Source organism: Gymnoscopelus braueri, assembly GCF_963280865.1.
Source record: "Gymnoscopelus braueri genome assembly, chromosome: 20".
Classification (NCBI taxonomy): Eukaryota; Metazoa; Chordata; class Actinopteri; order Myctophiformes; family Myctophidae; genus Gymnoscopelus; species Gymnoscopelus braueri.
Genome location: NC_137622.1, coordinates 20483304 through 20504796, shown reverse-complemented (window position 1 = coordinate 20504796; position 21493 = coordinate 20483304). Strand labels below are relative to the sequence as shown.

Sequence of the window (21493 nt, the reverse complement as noted above, 5' to 3'; positions counted from 1 at the left end):
GAATCATACCTATTTTTTAATTTAGAATAGCCAATTATTTTTTACCCCATTTTTCTCTAGAATTTAGTTGTTATTAATTTAAGGGCCGGCGCGCCCATTAGGCAGAGTAGGCAGTTGCCTAGGGCGCCATTAGGGGGGGGGGCGATTTTTTTTTTTTTTTTTCAGGCTCTTGGTGGCACTGTGGCAGAAAAACGGTGGTGCGGCAGCGGGGGGGCGCCAGGAAAAATATTGCCTAGGGCGCCAAATTGCCTAGCACCCGCCCTCCCCACACACATTTCTGTGTTGTCACTGCTGTTGCATCCCACTGACTCACCTGCCAGTGAGGAGCACCCACCGGGAAGACGCAGGGCCTTCGTCCTACTCCTCCCACCCAAGTTACACTCCCTGCTGATGCCGGTGCCGCCCCAGCCTGTTGTAGGAGTACATGCAATGACCAATATCCCCCTCCCCGCCCGGCTTCCCTCCCCCGAACAATTGTGTTCGCATAGACGCTCGACAAAGCCGGATATACCACGATGGATTCGATCATCAATCATACCCATTATTGTAGGCCTGCACATTAGTCATTATTAAAGGTAGGGTAAGTGATTTTCTTTGGTTAAAATAAGTGTTAAATAGCTCTATATTCTGATTGTACTCATTGCTATAGAGTGTTTGTTCAGTAAAAGGAGTCTCCTTGTCTCTCCAGCTCTTTATAAAACAGAAAATGAATTTTCGTTTCAGTTTCAGTTTCATTTCCAATTTTATCCAATCAGGATAGAGAACTCAATCAGGATATAGATTAAACGTGAAACGTTAAAATTGAAAGGAAGTGATGACACTAACAAATGACAGGCAAAATTGGAACTGGAACACTATAAAAATGAAGCTTAAAAATGGGTACTTTCTCCTGATTGGCTGAGATTTTGACACCTACCGACAAATGTATTTTCTGTTTATTAAAGAGCTGGAGAGACGGGGAGACTCCTGTTACTGAACAAACACTCTATAGCAATGATTACTATCAGAATATAGTGCTTTAACCTTTTAACAAAATACTTTTTGTTTTAACCAAAAAATATCACTTACCCTACCTTTAACAATGACAATGACTAAACTATTTTTAGTTCACACAACCAAATGTGTTTCATCCTGTAGACTAGCCTAGGAGTAGGTGTATTATCTGCTCAATATCTCAAATCACTCATGCTTCCGCCTTCATCATCCTTGTCTTATAGAAACTAATGTTTTAGTCATGTAATGAAAACCACATTACAACCATTACAACATGATTCTAAATGGCTGCACCAAGTTAATGACAGTACTGTGAATGTGTGTGTGGGGGTTTATCTTAGACCTTACAGTTTCCTCTAACACACCCTGCAACACATACATTGCTTAATAAGACCCCCTAGTGTCAGTCTGTCTCCACTCACTTGCAGTATACTTCCGCTTGGCGGAAACTGACAAAAGAGGAACGCCATCTTTTGACAGCATTGACACACACACACAACCAACCAACACTGTTGCACTTGCACAGATCACAACCTACTCACTCAGCCTGAGAGAGAGAGAGAGAGAGAGAGAGAGAGAGGGAGAGAGAGAGATGAGCAGTAGAAGGTTTTCGTAGAACCAGACATTTTTTCAGAGTACGAGAAGAGGTGAGGAGGCTCCTTGAAACATCCCAAATCCACGAAACTTTGGATAAAGGAGACACACTGTAAGTATTTCAAAATAGTATGTATATGTGCATTTATGTGAGTGTGTGTGTGAGCGTAGAGAGTGAGAGACAGAAAATCAAGAGAGAGAACTAAAGCAGCTGGGGCCTGCATGTTTAAATGTTCAGAGACTCAATTGAGTTGCAATACTTGAGTAACGTGTAAACAGGCGTCAAATCAAACTTCACTTAACATATTGTCAGTATACTCTGAGGGAAAGAGAGAGTAATGCAGAAACAGACATAGTGGTTCACAATGGTTTGAATTTGAGATGGCCACAGTTGCAACACAGGTCTACGTGGGGATGGGTAGGATTTAGTCACTTTATGTCTATGATGATGATTGTGTGATACATACAACATGGGTCAAAGAGTCATAGTCTCCCTACAACTGTTGCAAAGATCCTTTTGGTGATGCTGGAAAGATCCCTACGCACACACGCAGGCATACACACACACACACACACACACACACACACACACACACACACACACACACACACACACACACACACACACACACACACACACACACACACACACACACGCACACATGCTTGGACACAAACACACAAAGTGGGTGACTGGATAAGATTGGACAGACTGTAGACATGCTGGGTCTGAAAGCGGAAGTGTGCATCCCTGGTGATTGTCGAACTCCGAAATAGGAAGTGCTCATCAGAATGGGCTTGTCATTTCAACCAGCTCACCCACCCAGTCCATATAGAGAGTCTGTGTGTGTGTGTGTGTGTGTGTGTGTGTGTGTGTGTGTGTGTGTGTGTGTGTGTGTGTGTGTGTGTGTGTGTGTGTGTGTGTGTGTGTGTGTGTGTGTGTGTGTGTGTGTGTGTGTGTGTGTGTGTGTGTGTGTGTGTGTGTGTGTGTGTGTGTGTGTGTGTATGTTTGTTTGTTGTGTTTAAATAAAAGGTTGGATCAACCCAGGGTGTTAGCGAGTGCTGAGGGCTTACTAACCTGCTCAGACTACGTGCTTTTCACGTCCACCACTTCTTTGTTCCAAGATCAAGGAGTCTTGATGTGTGTGTGTGTGTGTGTGTGTGTGTGTGTGTGTGTGTGTGTGTGTGTGTGTGTGTGTGTGTGTGTGTGTGTGTGTGTGTGTGTGTGTGTGTGTGTGTGTTACATTGTATCATGTGATTTGCTAATTGAATACAAGTACAATTGAGTACGTTTGAGTAGGTTTCTTACTCAATCTTGACTTGAAATGTTGTAGATAAAGGCTCAAAGGTCCAAGACCTAGGCTCATCCATCTCTGATTTACTATGTAATAGAACAACCCGCTTTCAGCATGTCTAGAACTTTACTTTCTAATTTGAACACTTACAATGCTCTATAACATAGAACAACATTTGGTTTGGATGGATTTAAAATAAACGTTCTTTCTTTTTTTCTTTCTTTCTTACGTTCTTTCTTCCCTTCTTTCCTCCAGTATGGCAGCGTGGGACCTGATAGTCACAGTGGAGGACCTGGGCCCTGATGCCCCCCCCATCACCATCAGTGTGACCTCTGAACTCCATATAGGAGGAGTCATCCTTAAACTGGTGGAGAAGACACGTGGGTCACTGTGCCTATATCTCCATCTCTGTCTGTCTGTCTGTCTGTCTGTCTGTCTGTCTGTCTGTCTGTCTGTCTGTCTGTCTGTCTGTCTGTCTGTCTGTCTGTCTGTCTGTCTGTCTGTCTGTCTGTCTGTCTGTCTGTCTTTGTGTTAAGACTGGACAGAGTGGACATACTTTCTATCTTTGTACAGTATGTGGCATGTGCCCCTGTCTCTTAGTTACCATCTACACCTTGCATTAAAATGATATCTGTATCTGGATATCTTATCTGTATGAGGAAAAATGCATGTTAATGAAGGTGCCGCCGATTTGGCTCTGGCTCACATTGTGATCAGATCTCAGTTAAAGTCAGCCAGGTGTAAACGTGAGGCAAGATAGGATCGTTAATTATCCAGATATAAGATATCAAGATACAGATCATATTCTAATGCAAGATGTGGGTCTCAGTTTTATGATCGGTCACTTTCTCCTTTCTTTGTATACTCACACAAACGCTAACACAATTTCCAGGTCATACATAAGCACACATATTTCACTTGTATCATCCAAAGACATTCCACAGTATCTCCTGACCTACAGGATGTGCTTTTCTCTGCAGAGATGAAGATTGACTGGTCGGACCATGCCCTGTGGTGGGAACAGAAGCAGCAGTGGTTGTTGCGGTCATCGTGGACACTGGAGAAGTATGGTGTCCACGCTGACGCTCGGCTACACTTCATGACCCAGCACAAACCCCTGAGGCTGGGCCTGCCTAACGGCATCACCGTCAGCCTCAGAGCCTGCTTCTCAGGTCCTGTGTTCCGTACGGTGCTGGGGCTCTGCAAGATGTTGAGTAAGTCTTGGTCTCACTCACTCACTCACTCACTCACTCACTCACTCACTCACTCACTCACTCACTCACTCACTCTCACTCTCACTCACACATACACTCACTCACTCACTCACTCACTCACTCACTCACTCACTCACTCACTCACTCACTCACTCACTCACTCACTCACTCACTCACTCACTCACTCACTCACTCACTCACTCACTCACTTTACAAACAGCAGAATCAGTAGAATCTTCGGTAGAATCTTGGGCTTAAATGCAGATATTATTCCAGTCTGTGTCTTTCTGCGTCTTCCTTGGTTACTCCTGCCACCTGCCTATCCTCTCTCATCGCAGAGAGGACATTCACGTCTGTGTAAACTTCTGTTTTCTGAACTGGTTGAGACAGGCTAGGGTACTGGGTCTAAATCTAAGTTTTGCTATCCTTCAGACTACACAAATTATATCATAAGACTCAAACAGACGAGGTGTAGCCTACCTCCCATTTATATTAATTTGACATTTATTTACGGTGAAACCGTGACACACGAAACACACATGTTGGAGATTTCTGCCCAAACACAACAACATTTGCCTATTAACGTAGATGAGATAGATGGGTGTGACATGATTGGCCAACGAATGACCCTGTGTATCCGATTGTAACGAGAGCAGATCAACTTGAGACACGTAACCTTCTGATCTAGAGTCAGTCAGACTGACAGTAGTTCTGAGTCAGTATCATTGCACCACAAGGTCTGCTGTAGGATGAGGCCTACCTCACAAACGATTAATAAATATGCTACGAAAATGTGGTAATTGCTTATGTTATATCTTCCCTTAATGTTTCCTTCCGTAGACATCCGCCATCCCGAAGAACTCTCCCTCCTTCGACCAATGGAGGAGAAGAAGAAAAAGAAAGATAAAAATGCGGTTGAGGAGATATATGATCTTACCGAAGTGCCACTCGCGTCAGGTAGTAGCCATGAAAATGTAATTTTTATTTTTTACGCACCTTAGCTGTCCCACTATGCAATTTTGCAATATTTGATGAAAATTCAAATACAAAAGCTTGAAACGTGACTTTATGCACGGCCGTAAGTCGCTGAAATCTTTTAGAAAAAGACCACTATCACAAACACAGTATTCATTCATTAACAACTTTGTCCTTTCAATTCCCACATTTTTTTTAATTTACCAGCTGTTATTCAGAGCTAAATCAAGTAACATTCTTAGCATTTGTGGTCAGCCAAAAACAAAACTAAACATTACAAATTGTTAACATAGAACCTCAAATTGTCATGCAGTTGTGGATAACACTGACATGGCATGGTAAATGTGCGTCTCCATAACCTCCTGAATCTCTCTGGGGTAGTTTTAACCCCTTTACTTGTTTTACCAACCAGGTTGCCGCATCGTATTGTAAGTTGTATTTTTTCCTGTGTATTTCTGAATTGTAGAAAATCTGTAGAAAATGTGTCAGGGCTGAGGGACAATGCAGAATAAAAATATTAAATATAGGCTTATCAAAACATGTTGAGGCATGAATAACCAAATCAACTTTTTAGGACACACTGACAGTTCCCATGACAACCCTGTTGTTCTCCTCCTGCTTCTCTCTTTCCGCCCCTCAGTATCTCAACCGTGCTTATATAATGGCATGCCACCTCATTTCGCGGACTCGCCCAAGACGGAGGCGGTCTATAAAATGCTGTCAGTCACCCAGCCTGCTCCCGTCCCAGAGGCCATAGCCAAACTGTACCGTCCAGCCAGTGTGGTGGACAAGGCTCACATCAACAGCAGGTTAGCTCTAACAGGCCTGTGCATGTGTATGCATAAACACACACACAAACAACACAGTGAAAATGGACTCTCTCTCTCTCTCTCTCTCTCTCTTTCTCGCTCTGTCACAGGTGGTTGGACTCATCGCGTACTCTGATGCAGCAGGGGGTTCGGGAGAATGACAAACTCTGGCTGCGCTTCAAATACTATTCCTACCATGACCTAGAGCCCAAGGTGTGTGTGTGTGTGTGTGTGTGTGTGTGTGTGCGTGTGCGTGTGCGTGTGCGTGTGCGTGTGCGTGTGCGTGTGCGTGCGCGTGCGTGTGCGTGTGCGTGTGTGTGTGTGTGTGTGTGTTCAGCATGCCATTTATTTTCTTTTATCCTTAAAGCATTGTAATCTGTTCCACTTCTCTTTCACACCCTGCTCTCCTCTTTCTCCTGCTCACACCTTCTCCATGATGTCATTGTTATTCCTCTTTGCCTCCCATCCTATCACTCCCCAACCATTCTTCACACTCTACTGCTCCCTGTTCTCCACCCTCCACCTCTCTCTCTCTCTCTCTCTCTCTCTCTCTCTCTCTCTCTCTCTCTCTCTCTCTCTCTCCCAGTATGATGCGGTGCGTCTGACCCAGCTGTATGAGCAGGCCCGCTGGACCATCCTGCTGGAGGACATTGACTGCACTGAGGAAGAGATGATGTTATTCGGGGCTCTACAGGTACACAAAGCTGCCAAAGGACGAGCTCCTTCAACCGTGGTCCACTATACTGTAGCTACTGCTGGTTTTACATGCTACCAGACGGAACGTGAATTACATTCACAATATTAGCAATTCAAGATACCTCGCTAATATTTGGAGTTACATCATGGCAAGGTACAAAGGGTACAAAGGGTCCTATGCAAATCTCCTGAGGGGATTTCTGGTGGCTACTTTCTAGCTCAGAATTTATAGCATATTATAGGATAAAGTATATTTGGGTGTGGGAAAAAAAACCATTAGGTGTCTCTGCAAAAACATTCTATTCAGCTCCAGGGTTAGTTTGATGGCTTTGGAGAAATATTTAATCATCACAAATACAGATTAGATCGTCCTATACCAATACCACACAGGACCAGCATATGGTTTCTTAAATTGAGTGGCAATCTCCAACGCCACCATCTGCCTCATATGTAATCAAAAACTTAGAATAACCTTTTGTCTGTCCCTGTCTCCCTGGCTATGCCCCACCTCCCCTTTCTATCCGTCTGTCTGTTTGTCTGTCTGTCTCCTCTATCTCTCTCACACACACACACACACGCACACATGCTCGCTCGCACACACACGTTCGTTCGCACACACACGCGCACTCACACACAAACGCACAAACGTACACACGCACGCAGTATCACATCAGCAAGCTGTCTCTGTCAGAGCCCCAGGCGATGACTTCCAATGCGGCTATGGATGATCTGGAATCAGCCTTGCAGTGCCTGGAGGTGAAAATGGAAGGAGAGAGCAGCTCTGCCTCTGATATGCTGGTCAGATATTTTGGATATACTTTATTTATTATGTTGGGGGTCATGGAGGGCAGCCTCCTGCTGGGAGTCAGTCAGGAGTCAGGTGAAGTTGTGCTCTCTTCCAAGTCTGTTTTACAATTCCAGTTTAGGGAAGGAAAGGCGGCTGATTCCCTCATAGCGTTCAAGGGCAAATACGCTACTGTATGTGCCAGTGAAAAATAACTTCACCGTAACTGCTATGGATTTCTAAAACACTTTACACTAAACATTATATAAAAGATATATTCTCTGTTGGTCATTGATTAGTATTTGAAACCACTGACAATTACATTGTTTATGTGAATTGCTTGGGGTAGCAAACAACTTCACTTTAACTTTTGAATAACTTTTAGTGAGTTTCACTTTCAGAGCAGCATTCAGTTCTGCTTTTGCAAATGCTGGTTCTATAATTTTGCAAACACACACAATATATACAGATTAGAAAATGATGCCAAAATACATTACTTTTGCATTTTCCCACAATCAGAGAGAGAACTTTAATCTTCTTTTAAATGTTTTATTTTTTCAAACAGGATAACATGACGGCACCACAGCTCAATGATTATCTGAAGATATTCAGGTAAAAAACTAGTTTCCAGGTTCTCTGTTCTGTCCAACACAAATGATATGCCTTCTCTTTAAGCTCAAATAGCTCCATGCAGTAACAACTAACAACAGATACCTATACTTACATAACACAGTTATTCTTCATTCATAAACTTGTACAATCTACAAAGCTTGTTTTCTGCTAAATCATTTGTCAGTGTCACTGACAGCTGACGTAACACATTTTTTAAGACTATGGCCTGTTTGTAAATGCTTAATAACACATGAACAAGCCATATCATTAGTAATTCATATGTGTCATACATTTCTAAATACAAATTTCTTCTCAAACCTTGACTTGTTTATGTTGAAGAGATAATGTATTTACATGACACTGAAATAAACAGAATTACAGAATTGAGCGCTCAGACAGTTTTGAAACACCAGCTTATACCAGCTTGACTGTATGTTTCAGACCTAAGAGGCTGACACTTAAGGGTTACAAACAGTATTGGTTCAAGTTCCAGGATACCTCGATATCTTACTTCAAGAGCAAAGAGGAGAGCATTGGAGAGCCCATTCAACAGATTAACCTCAAAGGTATGACATGTGTTATAATGTTATTCCAATCATGTTCATATTTAATCAACTTCATTTGGATACCCCCCCCTCCCCCTCCCCCTCCCCACACACACACAGACACACACACACACACACACACACACACACACACACACACACACACACACACACACACACACACACACACACACACACACACACACACACACACACACACACACACACACACACACGCCACCACCACTGTATGCACAACTTTCACTTTCTTTTTTATTTAGTCTCACTTCAGTAAATAAATAGCCATGGCCGGCATTGATCGGCCTATATGCTCATTAGCTCTCTCAGCATATATAGAACTTCAGACCTGACAGAGGTTTTCCTCTCAATTCTTCATGAAGCCTTGCGTTAATGAAACCAATGTGACCTATTTGGTGACCCGTGTTTAGTACTCTGAATTGGACTACAGGGCTCTCTTGTAAAAGCAAAGAAAACTCATATTCCAAAGGGACCTTTCAGTGAAAAGAGAACAAGCGCTAATGATGTTGAATAAATAAATAATAAAAAATGACTTGCTGAGACATGAGCCAAGCCATCACAACACTGTGGCTTCAAATTTGACCCATGACCTCTGTATAAGTCATCCCTACTCGCTCCAATTAGTCTCCTCTGTGCTGTATCTAATACAAGCAAAATGTCATGTATTCTATCAATGTTCTGCATACAGGATGTGAAGTGGCTCCAGACGTCAATGTTGCGGGACAGAAGTTCCTCATCAGATTGCTGATTCCAGCCCCTGAGGGCATGAACGAGGTCTATCTACGCTGTGAGAATGTAAGACACTTGTTGGTTGATACTCTTCATTTTGTTTCCCCCCCTCACCCCTTTATTCTATGTTATAAAAGTCAGTCAACCTGCATAAATATAGGTACCGGTAGTTACAATAAATACTGCTATAAATACATGAGAAATTTGAATTTATTTCCAGGGTTTACTGTAAAAGTAGCCTACTTCCCATACACGGTTCTGCACCTGACTTCATGATTACATTTTACTTTGCCGTGTGACTCCCGCTATCTTTTATCCCTCCAGGAGCAGCAATACGCCCAGTGGATGGCTGGATGTAAATTGGCTTCCAAAGGCAAGAGCCTCGCAGACAGCAGTTACCAGAATGAGATCCAAAACATTCGTACTTTCCTAACCATGCAGAAGGCAAACCCCAGCTCCAGCAACGGTCCCGTAGCTCCAGATGAAAGCATCAACACCTACAGCCTGGTCTCGCCACGTTACCAGAAGAAGTACAAGGTCAAACAGGTACTGTGCACAGGACAGGAGCGATAGCATTTGTGTTCAAAGTTCATGCCTGAGTTACCACTCATACAGGCATGTATACATGTACATACTTGACACACTGAAGAAGGCAGTTTCCTGAAACTGTGCGACCCACTCATTTTCAGCTGGAGGAGTCTGCACCAAGTTAAAGGCTGAGCTCAAAGTAAAACTTTGCATAGCACATACAGTAGATATTCAAAATCAATTATCTATGCATACTGTATGTATGTGTGCTCTCACATACTCACACGTTTACACTCACAGACTCAAATAAATTAAATAAATACAAGAGCTGCAAACTTCAAACCTTCACCAAATTCCTTAGATGTGTTTCTAGATAGAGAGACCATGGTACAGGACCCCCAAATAGCCCCATGTTAACCCCACAGGCAGTGTTCTGCATCCTGTGTCCAACAACCACTAATCTGAACATAATTTATGTTTGGTTTTTATTACTTTGTATTTTGTTGTTGTTAAGTGAGGTGAGATTAACTTTATAAACCCCACAGGGTTTTCTAAATCTCACCTGCACATCCCAACCAAATATTATGCTGTTGTTACAAAAAGTTGTTTTTAAATGTGCAAATAAATAAATAAATAAGTTCTGCATGTAGATTACATTACAAGATTACATACTGTACCCGTTTCTTTCTCTCCAGTTGACGCCTCGTATCCTGGAGGCCTATCAGAATGTGGCTCAGCTCTCACTGACTGAAGCACTGCTGCGTTTCCTGCAGATATGGCAGTCCCTGCCTGACTTTGGCATCTCATACGTTGTTGTCAGGTGGGTAGAACAAGCGTCTGTGATCAAACTTAGCTAACTGTGGTGCATCAGCAGCTGACCCCAGATAACATGTTGACCACACAGCAAAAATGTATCCTTACATAAAGCAGTGGTTCACCGGGGACATCCTGAAGTCCTCGAGTGTGTCCCTGGGGGCCGCAGCTAAATTATTCAGCTGGGGCCCCCAGGAACTATTAGTTATTATTTAGGAACCAGATGGACAATTATGGGTCTGTATTGTAACTCTGAGAGTGTACAAATCATTGTGGAGTGTACAAATGAGACGAGAGTGTACAAATCACCAAATGGACCCTCACAGGTTCAACTCTCCCGAGTTGGATTTTACGGTGTAGATTGGGGTCCCAGAGATAAAAATCTAATGGGGGTCCGTGGCCTTGAAATTCAAAAGTTGAGAACCACTGATGTAAAAGTGTGTCCATATATGTAGTTTTTGTCATCACATTCATTAGACTCACACAATGTCATGAATGGCCAAATAGTGGAGGTAAAACATTTGTTTAACATTCTACCATCACACAATGTCTGCACAACAGTGTTATGCACAAATGAGCCAAAGTCTGGGTGTTATTACAAGGAAGGTAAAAAAAAAGGTAAATGGTGAGGTATGAACTGACAGTTGGCGTCTGGCCCGGCAGGTTCAAGGGCAGCCGTAAGGATGAGATACTGGGCATCGCTCCAAACCGCCTGATCCGTATCGACCTGGGGGTGGGAGACGTGGTGAAGACCTGGCGCTACAACACCATGAGGCAGTGGAATGTCAACTGGGACATCAAACAGGTCACTTATATCCTTTCATTACCTCTGTCAGGGCACACAATCGCTAAATGTTATGTCATTGTATTCCTAATTGCATTATTTTAAATAATAGTTCCACTGGTCTTATTGCCATGCATGGAATGGAGGAAATTATGACTATGCTATTTTAATTGTTTTTATACCAATGTGGCAGTTTTGTTCAGTAAATAATTGAAAAAAAGATGTTGGCTTTCCACGCGGGAGACCCGGGTTCGGATTCTGGGCGTTAAATTGGTGTCGTGACCCCGATCAGGTTTCCCGGGAAAGGGGGGAATTGTATACACATTCATGTATATGTATATGTATATGTATATGTATATGTATATGTATATGTATATGTATATGTATATGTATATATACACATACACATACATATACATATACATATACATATACATATACAAAAATGTAAAAAAGGATGGACCTTCCATTAGGAAGGGACTGCACACTTCAGAGAACAGAGATGTACAACTTACTTTCGCCGTGAGCTTCGTCAGGTGCTAAACAAAGGTGTGAGGTGTTCATAAAACAGTTCCACCCCTCCAGGCGTGGTATAAATCAATCAATTAATTAAAAACAGGGAAGTGCAGGCAAAGATGCTGTATACACAAACACTATGAAACAAACAGATCAAATAAGAACACATCTAGAGATAAATATATACACATCAAAAGAAATATATATATAGTAAATGTACCGACAAAGGGTCCCATCAACCCACCACAGTGGTGCAAAGAAACCCATTTAGACAAATTTATGCTATGCAAAGTTTTCAAATTGAAACCAATATCATGGTGGGCACAATCCAAGTGGACCTCAGGACAGGACATGGGCTAAACATGGAGCAGGCCAAGTAAGTCAGTCAAAATGGGACTGTTAATATATATAGGGCAGTGCAACCTTATTTGTATGAAGAAATATACATAAATAAATATATATATATAGGGCAGTGGGATAATAACAAACGAGAGTTTAGACCTCAGCCCCTTTCTATAATTTGAAATGTTATAAATGTGTTATTATCCCACTGCCCTATTTATATTTATTTATGTATATTTCTTTACAAATAAGGTTGCACTTCCCTATATAATTAACAATTTTGACTATAGATGGGTTTCTTTGCACCATTGTGGTGGGTTGATGGGACCCTTTGTTGGTACATATTGTTTTCTCTCTAAATGCGTTCTTATTTGATCCGTTTGTTTCATGGTGTTTGTGTATACAGCATCTTTGCCTGCCCTTCCCTGTATTTAATTAATTGAACGATTTATACCACGCCTGGAGGGGTGGAACTGTTTTATGTATGTCACTATATATGTATGTAACACTCACACCTTTGTTTAGCACCTGACGAAGCTCACGGCGAAACACATCGTGCTAATAAATCACTTAACGCAGTAGTACAAGTGTAAGTTGTCCATCTCTGTTCTCTGGGGTGTGCAGTCCCTTCCTTATGGAAGGTCTATCCCTTTTTTCCAGTTTATATGCCTGCTTTCTAGACTTGCACCTCCTACAGGGTTTTTTGGATGTGGAGGAGTCCTCTTTTGTTAAATATATATATGACATTTGACCTTTCCTCCAAAAAGTAAAACATTCTGCTGCTGATCATTCAAGCTTCAGGAAAATATATCCTTTCTTTGTCGATTTTGACCTTGGCCGTTTCGACCCAAAGGTAAATAATCTCTTCAGGGCAGCCTCACTGCTGCTACAGAAACAAATACAAATATTGTGCAGGTGAAGAATCTGGGCTTGAGCTCCACCTTGAGACAGACTGTACTTCAGTAATACAGCCTTTTTTGCCAGTAATACTGGCCTTCTAAAAGATGCTGGCACACATGGGGTGTTAGAGAGCTTCATCAAACTCTTGAAAATACATAATGTTTTTGTAGATTTTATTTTAAGCATACAGTAAATTTGGCTTTAAACTCAATTGCACACCCAGCCTTGGCATTTGTGGCCAATATAGTTAAAATAGGGCAGGTCTGGGCTTTTAAGACGTTTTGAGCTTATTTTTGCCATTATCTGCTTGAGTTGAACTGCTTTTTGTACTCAAGTGTCTGATATATTTTCTTCCTCTGTGTTGTGTGTGTGTGTGTGTGTGTGTGTGTGTGTGTGTGTGTGTGTGTGTGTGTGTTTTGTTTCCTCAACCTTACAGGTGGCCATTGAGTTTGATGGCATGGTGAATATCGCCTTCAGCTGTGTGACCGCAGACTGTAAAATTGTTCACGAATTTATCGGAGGCTACATCTTCATGTCGACACGCAACCGTGAGCAGAGTGACACACTCAATGAGGAGCTCTTCCACAAGCTGACCGGTGGCCATGAAGCTCTTTAAGACCGGAGCTATGAAGACATAGTCATTTAATTGTCAGCTGTGATCTTCTTGCAAGAATAGTTATTTAAAATAAATAAATAATAAAATCCGAAAAACTAAAACATAGTAAATACACCAATCTATAAATCACAACATCCATCGACACCTGGAAAACATCTGGTTTTGAGGAGTCCAGGTAAACTCATGTGATTTACCACACCTTTCTGTCACTCACTCTTGCACCAGTGGTTAGAAGAGAAAACTTGTTGGTATTCGTGGTTGCCATCATCATCTGGTTTTAGAAATGAAGGTGAGGCACTAGGAAAATGTCCATATTCACCTCTGTATAAGAAATCATTCAGTGCTGTATCAGTGTTGGTCTGCATCTCGTGTCTGCCCTGAGGGTAGCACTATTGTTTAAAGCAACTTGATTAGAGCAATTTGATTAGAGCAACTATATTTGCCAAGTGTCATGTCAGCAACGCACAGTATGCAAAAACACATTGAAATATTAATCACGTAGTCTCATGAATAAACAAAGGTTTATTAAAATAAATAGAGCTGTGAAGTTTTCGTTCCACACAGGAATTCACTCATAGAATCATGCTTCCTATTTGCATTTTAATTGCTGTCTGTCCTTATGGCAATGGCATATGGTGCCATTTTGAGCTATTTCCTATGCAGGAAGCTTCAAACTAATTATCTCCCCTGGCATATTGTGTATATGTATGTTTGTTCATATCTCAGAGGAGCAGTTAAGGAAGTCAGTTACTTGAACCGCAATGTCTGCCAGTTTCCCATCGAACAGTATCTGCTCTCCCATACGGCATACTCTCAAACAGGAAGCCCTGCCAGTGTCCTTAAAGTCACCTCGGTACCCAGGCTTTTTTCGGCTGAAAATGTTAAACTTTAACAATGCAATTATGTTAAAAATAAAATAAAAACCTATGTTTTTACATCTCTCTAGCCATTACACTAAGAGAGTGTCCTGACAAATGTATGTGGATTTTAGGCAATCCACATTTTAAGCCTCAATATTCTTTATTTGCTTCTAAAGGCGGTTACACACCGGCGAATATGCGAATATACGCAAAATTCAGACTCGTTCCGAATAATTAAAAGACGCTTTTTTCGCTCCGCGAAACTGATGTGGAAGCTTGCATTGACTTTATAAGGTTTTTTAAAAAAACGTATTATTCGCATGAAAAAAATCGCCCCGGTGTTTAAGGACCTTTACAATGAAATATACAGTAGTTTTCAATGTATTCTCATTGAGGGGCAAGTTTCATGTTCTCCTATTGCAAGGTTTACTAAACATCTACCTTGTGATATTATTTCTTGATAATAGATGTTTCCATGGGAACAAGCAGACAGTCAACTACTGGGTGCTGCCACGGTCAGCCCCTAGGCCCTTGATGTCCAATGACAGAGCATTATTTCCCACTGTTATCCCAGGGGCAGGGTGCACCCTGAAATGCAAGAGAAATAAATTAGTTGAATGACTTTGGGTGAGGAAGAAAATTAGTTCTTTGTGTTGTTGCTGTTATTTGAACGGTGTGTGAAATGTTGTGTCTAAATGTATGAATTCTGTATTTTGTAATCTGTGGACTGGACCGCCTTGAAAACAAGATGGTACATCTCAAGGGGTTATTCCCAATAAAAGAATTTCAACACATATCTAATCAACAAAAAAAAGTTGTCCTACTTCGGCATATTTCAACTGTTACATCCATCGGTCCATGCATGCTAAGCGGTTAGAAGCTGGCCTTACTTGTCGGCCTCAGTCTCAGGGCTCGGCTGAAGTATCTGGGGGGAAGTTTGCCCTCTGCATTCCCTGGAGTCAGCAAAACACCATTCTCTGACCAGAAGAACTCAATACCATCTGTACAGTCATATACAAACAAATGTGTAAAATGTTAAACACGTGTTACGCATCTCTCTAAAATATATTTCTAAGAGAAATACTTAACACAAAAGGTGTGATGTAGTATGTTGTTAAGAAGTTCATTTGGGGTTAGTAATACCTGTGAGGGCTTTGGGGACATCAATAAATATCGCCAGATCACAGTCTCTTCTCATGCCTGGTGGAAGAACAGGCATATTGATCATTTTCACGTTTGGTGGCCTTTATTAGATAGCATACAGTAGTCTGACAGCAAATGGGGAGAGACATATCCTAAGGTTTGCTGTCTCACCTAAAAAAAATCAACTATGGGAGGTTGGTTGGTTTAACTCATTCACTGCCAGAATAAATAAATAAATCAATGACCCACTGCCAGCGAAGAAATCGTCCAAAGTCGTCAAAGTCGTCCTTGGCAGTCTGGGCCTTTGGAAAAAAGTCGTCAAAGTCGTCCTATGGCAGTGAATTCAACACTGTCAGTCAACACTTTGATCTTTTAAAATGTATTTTCCCGGCATAATTGAAGAATATTAAAAAATAAATAAAACATTTTAAGGTTTTGTCCCAATTCTCAAGAATCGGTGAGCTCTATCTCAATTCAAATATAGTGAAAATAGCCGATCTACAAGCTCACAACACGTCGACACGCTGTGAGCTTGTAGATCTGCTACATTTTATTTGTTTAAAAGTTTTTGGGGAAATGAATACCAATGCACTGATATTATCAAGAAAAATGTCATTCGTACAGTAATTTGTACTTTTGAGTACTCGAGTATTTACTTGAATATATACTTTGTTCACACACACACCCATACCTTACCACTGATAACACCGTCCTCCCCTGGCAGGCCAGGGGCCAAGTGGATATGTGTTCTATTCATCCTGCTGATTCCCTGACGTTGGATGGAGCTCCAGTTACGCAGGTACGAGCCATGGACCGCCTCGCCAGGACAGTCTGAAGAACCGGCTGCAACCGACTTAAGCTCCAGATCTGTTACCTAACAATGACACACACAGAAATCTCTCTAGAAGTACACTGCAGAATTTGGGGCAGATTAAGCATGATTATGGCTCTCCTGTGGACATTTATGGAAACCTGGGTGAAAATCCCATTTTATCATTTTTCTCAGCTCTCTTGCTAAGGGAATAAATTATGTAACTAGATCCAAGTCAGAAAAATAAATAAAGACAATTATGGCCAGTGACCATTCAAAAGAACAGATTTAAAACAACTCCTGACATTTGCAGCAGTGGCTACTTCACATCTGTGTGTCAGGTATATACAGCATGACTAGGTAGCCAAATGCCTTGTCATCTCAATAGTGACGCGCATGAATGGATTAATGAAATTCCCACTGTTCCGAATCCTACCTGCTGTCTAGTGAAACCACAGCCAAGGGAATGAATGGGCTTGGTGAAATCAGTGGGGAAAGAATACCCTGCTGAGCTTGAGAAGCCCATGAGAAAATCTCTGCTCCATGTACCTGAACTGAGTGCCCCTGATTGGCTCGAATCTGTAGGCGGCCATCCTCTGGGTGATGGCGGAGCTTGAAGCGCTGCTTGTCATTGGTTGCCACGACTCTCTCCACATCTTCTATTGTGTAGGAGCGGTACTGTGGGTGGGCCAGTAGATTGTCCACATATAGGAAGCCATCTAAGAGCCAAGGATGAGAGTTATGTCTATAATGCTACCTATGGAGAACAATCAATGGCTGATTATTTTTTAAGCTGTACCTGGCAAGAACATTAAAGGTATCATGACATTCATGTTTACACCACATTCAGAATCTTTGTCCTGGTCCTTCAAACGTGTACAAAAAGTTTTAACTGAAAATTCCACTCCAGTGATTCACTGTAGGTGTTTTTGTCTCACATTTCTAAAGCCTTTTCAACTGCAATGAAAAAAGAAATCTTTGCCTGCGGGTGTCGCTGGTGAGGGATTTTGCCTGTCAATCATCGCCTCTGCTCCGCCCCCCCCAAAGGAAAGGATAGGGGAGGGGAGGGGCGAGGAGGAGAGTGGGCGGGATTAATCGACTGTGACCTCACTGTCGAAGGGCCAAGCTCAGATTACTTTTCAGCCTAATTATTCAGAAAACCCCAGACCACAGAAAATCCACTGAATGTTCAAAGTTCAGATTTTTTGGGTGTAATTGAGGTCATAAAACCCCCAAAAAAACATAACAAATTAAAAAAGTGAAAATGAATGTCATCGAACCTTTAACTGATGGAATTAAATAGAACATTTAAAAACACATATCAAATCAACAAGCTTCTGTAACACATATCAAATCAACAAGCTTCTGTAAACTAAAAATGTCATAACATACCCCCTTGTAAAGTGCCCTTTACGGGACAGTTACTAGCCCCGTTTGGAACCTCACTCTCCACGATAGCTCCGAGATGAGGTTCCACTGCAGTCCGAGACGCCTACAGATGTTTGCAAAATAATCGTGAAAAGTGAAATTTAAGCGACGGGTTGAAATAGCCGTTTCATGTTTTCCCATTCAACCCCAGGGAAACCCCGACCGCAGGTGTTAGTACTGCTCCCGATTTGGCTGCAATGGGGAAACATGGCACAGGCTGACTAAACAAGCGGTTTAAACGGTTGTTTCAACAACCGTTTAAACCTCATCTCGGAGCTATCGTGGAGAGTCAGGTTCAAAACGGGGCTAGACAGATACATACTGGCTAGAAGGTCTTTCACCAGTGGAGTCAAAATGGATACAGCACAAAATGGTTGTGTGGCTGGCGACTCATCAACAAAGAACCTTCACATCAGACTTTATCAATTGTCCTTGACCAACACTTATCCAAGCAATGTGTAAGTCTATACTGAATGGAGTCACGGATTTCTGGGATCATATGATAGGCATATAAAATACACACTGTGATGTGACCAATGATCAGGTCTCATTAATGCCAACTTTAGAATAACCCAAAAGATCATCTGTGAACAGATCAACACAAATAATGTATTTTTTAACTTGAGATTCGAAACCTGACAGAGAACTCTAGAGAAAGCATAATGATAGGGTGCCGGGAGAGGAAGTGTGGTATTACATGAGGAAGTCAGGACTCGTGGGAGAGAAGTATGTCAGAATGGTGCAGGATATGTATGCGTGACAGTGTTGAGGAGTGCGGCAGGAGTTACGTATGGGTTAAATTAGGGGGTGGGCTTACAGTACATCAAGGATCGGCCCTGAGCCCTTTCTTGTTTGCATTGCTAATGGACAGGTTGACAGACGAGATCAGGCAGGAGTCACCATGAATGGATTTGTGATGTTACCCAATGACATTGTGATATGTAGTGAGATGAGTGAACAGGTTAATTAAGACCTGAGGCCAATTCTACAAATGCCTTATAAATCAGTAGTTCTCACTTTTTCGTGCCAAGGACCCCAAAAAGTTATAAATATTTGGCCGCAGATTTTTTTCACAGATTTTTTACAAAGTGATGCGCTGTGAGCTTGTATATCTGCTATTTTTGAATAGCCAACGCAAAAATCAATTAAATACTATGTCCAAAATCAAACATGGGGGATGTAATGGGGGTAGCTGAAAAAAGAGGGGAGGAGGGAGGAGGGACAATTGACTGTATAAGATCAATAGGTTCTTCCAAAAGTTAAATAAGCAGCTCACCTGAAGTCATGTGAAGGTCCATCTGATTGGCTCCATGACGTAAAACATAGGAGAGAGACTTTGACAGGCGGCCAAGTCTGTCCTGGAAGGAAGGGGGGAATAAGGAACAGCTGTGGATGGATGTATTATAACTCTCTCACACTCTGTTCTATTTATAGCACTGGTGTAAATATACTGTAGACCCTATAGGACCATAATGGATAGTTGACACAGTCCGCCCTCATATAGCCAGACATAAGTCAGCACTAGGACATCTCTGAGTTGATGAAGCCAAGCAAATTATCAATATTATTTTTTTCAAGAAGTAAAAATCGGTGCGTGCCAGCCATGGTATCACTATGTTTATTCTAAACAGGCTTTTATGAGAAAACATACGTTTACATTGCCAAAGCAAGTGTCAAAATATATTAAGAACCATTTAAGAAGAAATGGGGAAAGCATGTACAGTTGGAGGGGGTACAGCATTGTGTTATATACATGTTATATACAGAGTAGAAAGCTTTTTGAAACAAATTGCAGCAATCTTTTGCAGTCACTTTTTGGCAGCATTTTTTCTCAAAACTATTTAAATAGTATACAAAAAAAGGCTCAGATTTAAAATGTGTTTAAATGTAGCAGCTCTGTTTATATGTGCAGTAGGTCTAGAGGTCTACTCCGTACAGAGTGCATGGAACTCAATGGTCAGTAGTCCTATAGGCAGTGGTGGAAATTAAGTAAAAGTATTTCTGCAATATAGAAATACTCTGTGACAAGTAAAAGTCTAGAATTCAAAATGTACTTGAGTAAAAGTACAAAAGTATTGGCATCAAAATGTACTTAAAGTAAAAGTACTCATTATGCAGAATGTCCCATTTCAAGTTTTCAAATGTATACAAATCTTTTGAAAATAGCAGATCTACAAGCTCACATGCATCGCAGCGCGACGCATCGAGAGCTTGTAGATCTGCTATTTTCAAATGGCCGTAATATATATATAGGGCTGAAGTGGTTACTGTATGTTTTGTAATAATAATCAAAATCTACAAAGTAACTAGTAACTAAAGTTTTCAAATAATTGTAGCGGAGTAATATTATTATAGTTACTGGACATCACTGGGTATTCACTCACATCTCCAGCACCATGTCCTCTCCTGCCTCTTCCCTTTCCTCCCCTTCTGTCACTGTCCATTCAGTCACTTTATGGCAGGTCAGTCAGTCACCTATGCAGCTTCAAACAGAGCTCACCGTTATTGTAGATTACTTGTGTCATGTGATACTTGTATTGTATTGGTGGTAATGCAGGAGAAGTTAAACACGGGGAGTCCACAATCCATGTAAACAAACACAGGACAGTGAACTTCCTCTTTGTTCCAACACTCAGGCGGTAGGTGGCGCTGTGGTGGTTACAGTGCGTTGTTTCGCCTCACTAGCAGTGTTGCCATGTCCACTTATTATAAGCGACTTTGGGCTTGCTTTTCTGTAAAGTTGCTTGTAAATATTGGTATTTGCGGTTTTGTTTCTAAAGTGTAGTTGTTGCTTATTTGGGCTTGTTAACTAAATGTTGTTTAAATCAGTAGAATATGACTTGATAGTCATCCCCCCCATCGAATGTTGCTGCATTAAGTAGGGAGTTGCTCCGTGCGGGGAAAGGTCCTGAAAGATACATAACGTATCTTATTCAATCTTCTGTTTTATCAACACAACGCACGCAGCTGTTTACCTAATACTTGACCTTCTCTATAATAACAACACAACAACAATAATAATAATAATAATAATGATAATGATGATAATAATAATAATTATTAGGCTATCATTTATATTATTAACTCAGTGACAGTGACATCATTTGGATTGTACAGTCCTCATGTCCTGTTTGATTATATATATAATATATATAATATATATATATATATATATATATATATATATATATATATATATATATATATATATATATATATATAATAATATTATAATATATATATATATATATATATATATATATATATATATATATATATATATATATATATATATATATATATATAGACTGACCAGCAACAGTGATGTCTCCCTGTCTGTTCATTTTATTATTCCTCCATCAGTATTTTATTTATTTCACTTGTTATCTGGTCCACACGTCGCTACAGTTAACTCTGTCAGTGTCAACAAACAACAATCTCTGTTAGTAAATAATAAGTCCTTAAAT

The 21493-nt window shown here is 41.1% G+C and overlaps 2 protein-coding genes across 3 annotated transcripts; one reads left to right on the top strand and one right to left on the bottom strand.

The window, feature by feature from the left end:
- Positions 1-1475: 1475 nt before the first annotated feature.
- fermt3b (FERM domain containing kindlin 3b) lies at positions 1476-15519 on the top strand. Its single transcript, XM_080416757.1, has 15 exons — positions 1476-1699; positions 3138-3262; positions 3863-4096; positions 4937-5053; positions 5712-5880; positions 5991-6093; positions 6467-6574; positions 7240-7374; positions 7926-7972; positions 8414-8538; positions 9245-9351; positions 9610-9831; positions 10509-10633; positions 11290-11431; positions 13605-15519. The coding sequence occupies exons 2-15, from the start codon at positions 3139-3141 to the stop codon at positions 13782-13784; spliced, it is 1938 nt and encodes a 645-aa protein (XP_080272883.1). The 5' UTR covers positions 1476-1699; position 3138; the 3' UTR covers positions 13785-15519.
- Positions 14916-20850, bottom strand: trpt1 (tRNA phosphotransferase 1). 2 transcript variants are annotated; one of them, XM_080416758.1, is made up of 7 exons: positions 20411-20850; positions 19303-19384; positions 17148-17317; positions 16484-16661; positions 15788-15844; positions 15535-15645; positions 14916-15232 (listed from the first exon to the last, which is right to left on the bottom strand). In XM_080416758.1, the coding sequence occupies exons 1-7, from the start codon at positions 20468-20470 to the stop codon at positions 15210-15212; spliced, it is 681 nt and encodes a 226-aa protein (XP_080272884.1). In that variant the 5' UTR covers positions 20471-20850; the 3' UTR covers positions 14916-15209. The 2 variants fall into 2 exon arrangements, with proteins under 2 accessions (XP_080272884.1, XP_080272885.1); XM_080416759.1 differs by having other exon boundaries at positions 19303-19379.
- Positions 20851-21493: the final 643 nt, after the last annotated feature.

Coding starts and splice junctions, on each gene's coding strand:
- trpt1 (XM_080416758.1), bottom strand. CDS start 20,470: ATGGACAGTGACAGAAGGGGAGGAAAGGGAAGAGGCAGGAGAGGACAT. Junction 19,385..20,410: donor GAGGACATGGTGCTGGAGAT/GTGAGTGAATAC, acceptor CCTTCCTTCCAG/GACAGACTTGGCCGCCTGTC. Junction 15,646..15,787: donor TGTCCCCAAAGCCCTCACAG/GTATTACTAACC, acceptor ATGACTGTACAG/ATGGTATTGAGTTCTTCTGG.
- fermt3b (XM_080416757.1), top strand. CDS start 3,139: ATGGCAGCGTGGGACCTGATAGTCACAGTGGAGGACCTGGGCCCTGAT. Junction 5,054..5,711: donor CGAAGTGCCACTCGCGTCAG/GTAGTAGCCATG, acceptor TCCGCCCCTCAG/TATCTCAACCGTGCTTATAT. Junction 10,634..11,289: donor ATCTCATACGTTGTTGTCAG/GTGGGTAGAACA, acceptor CTGGCCCGGCAG/GTTCAAGGGCAGCCGTAAGG.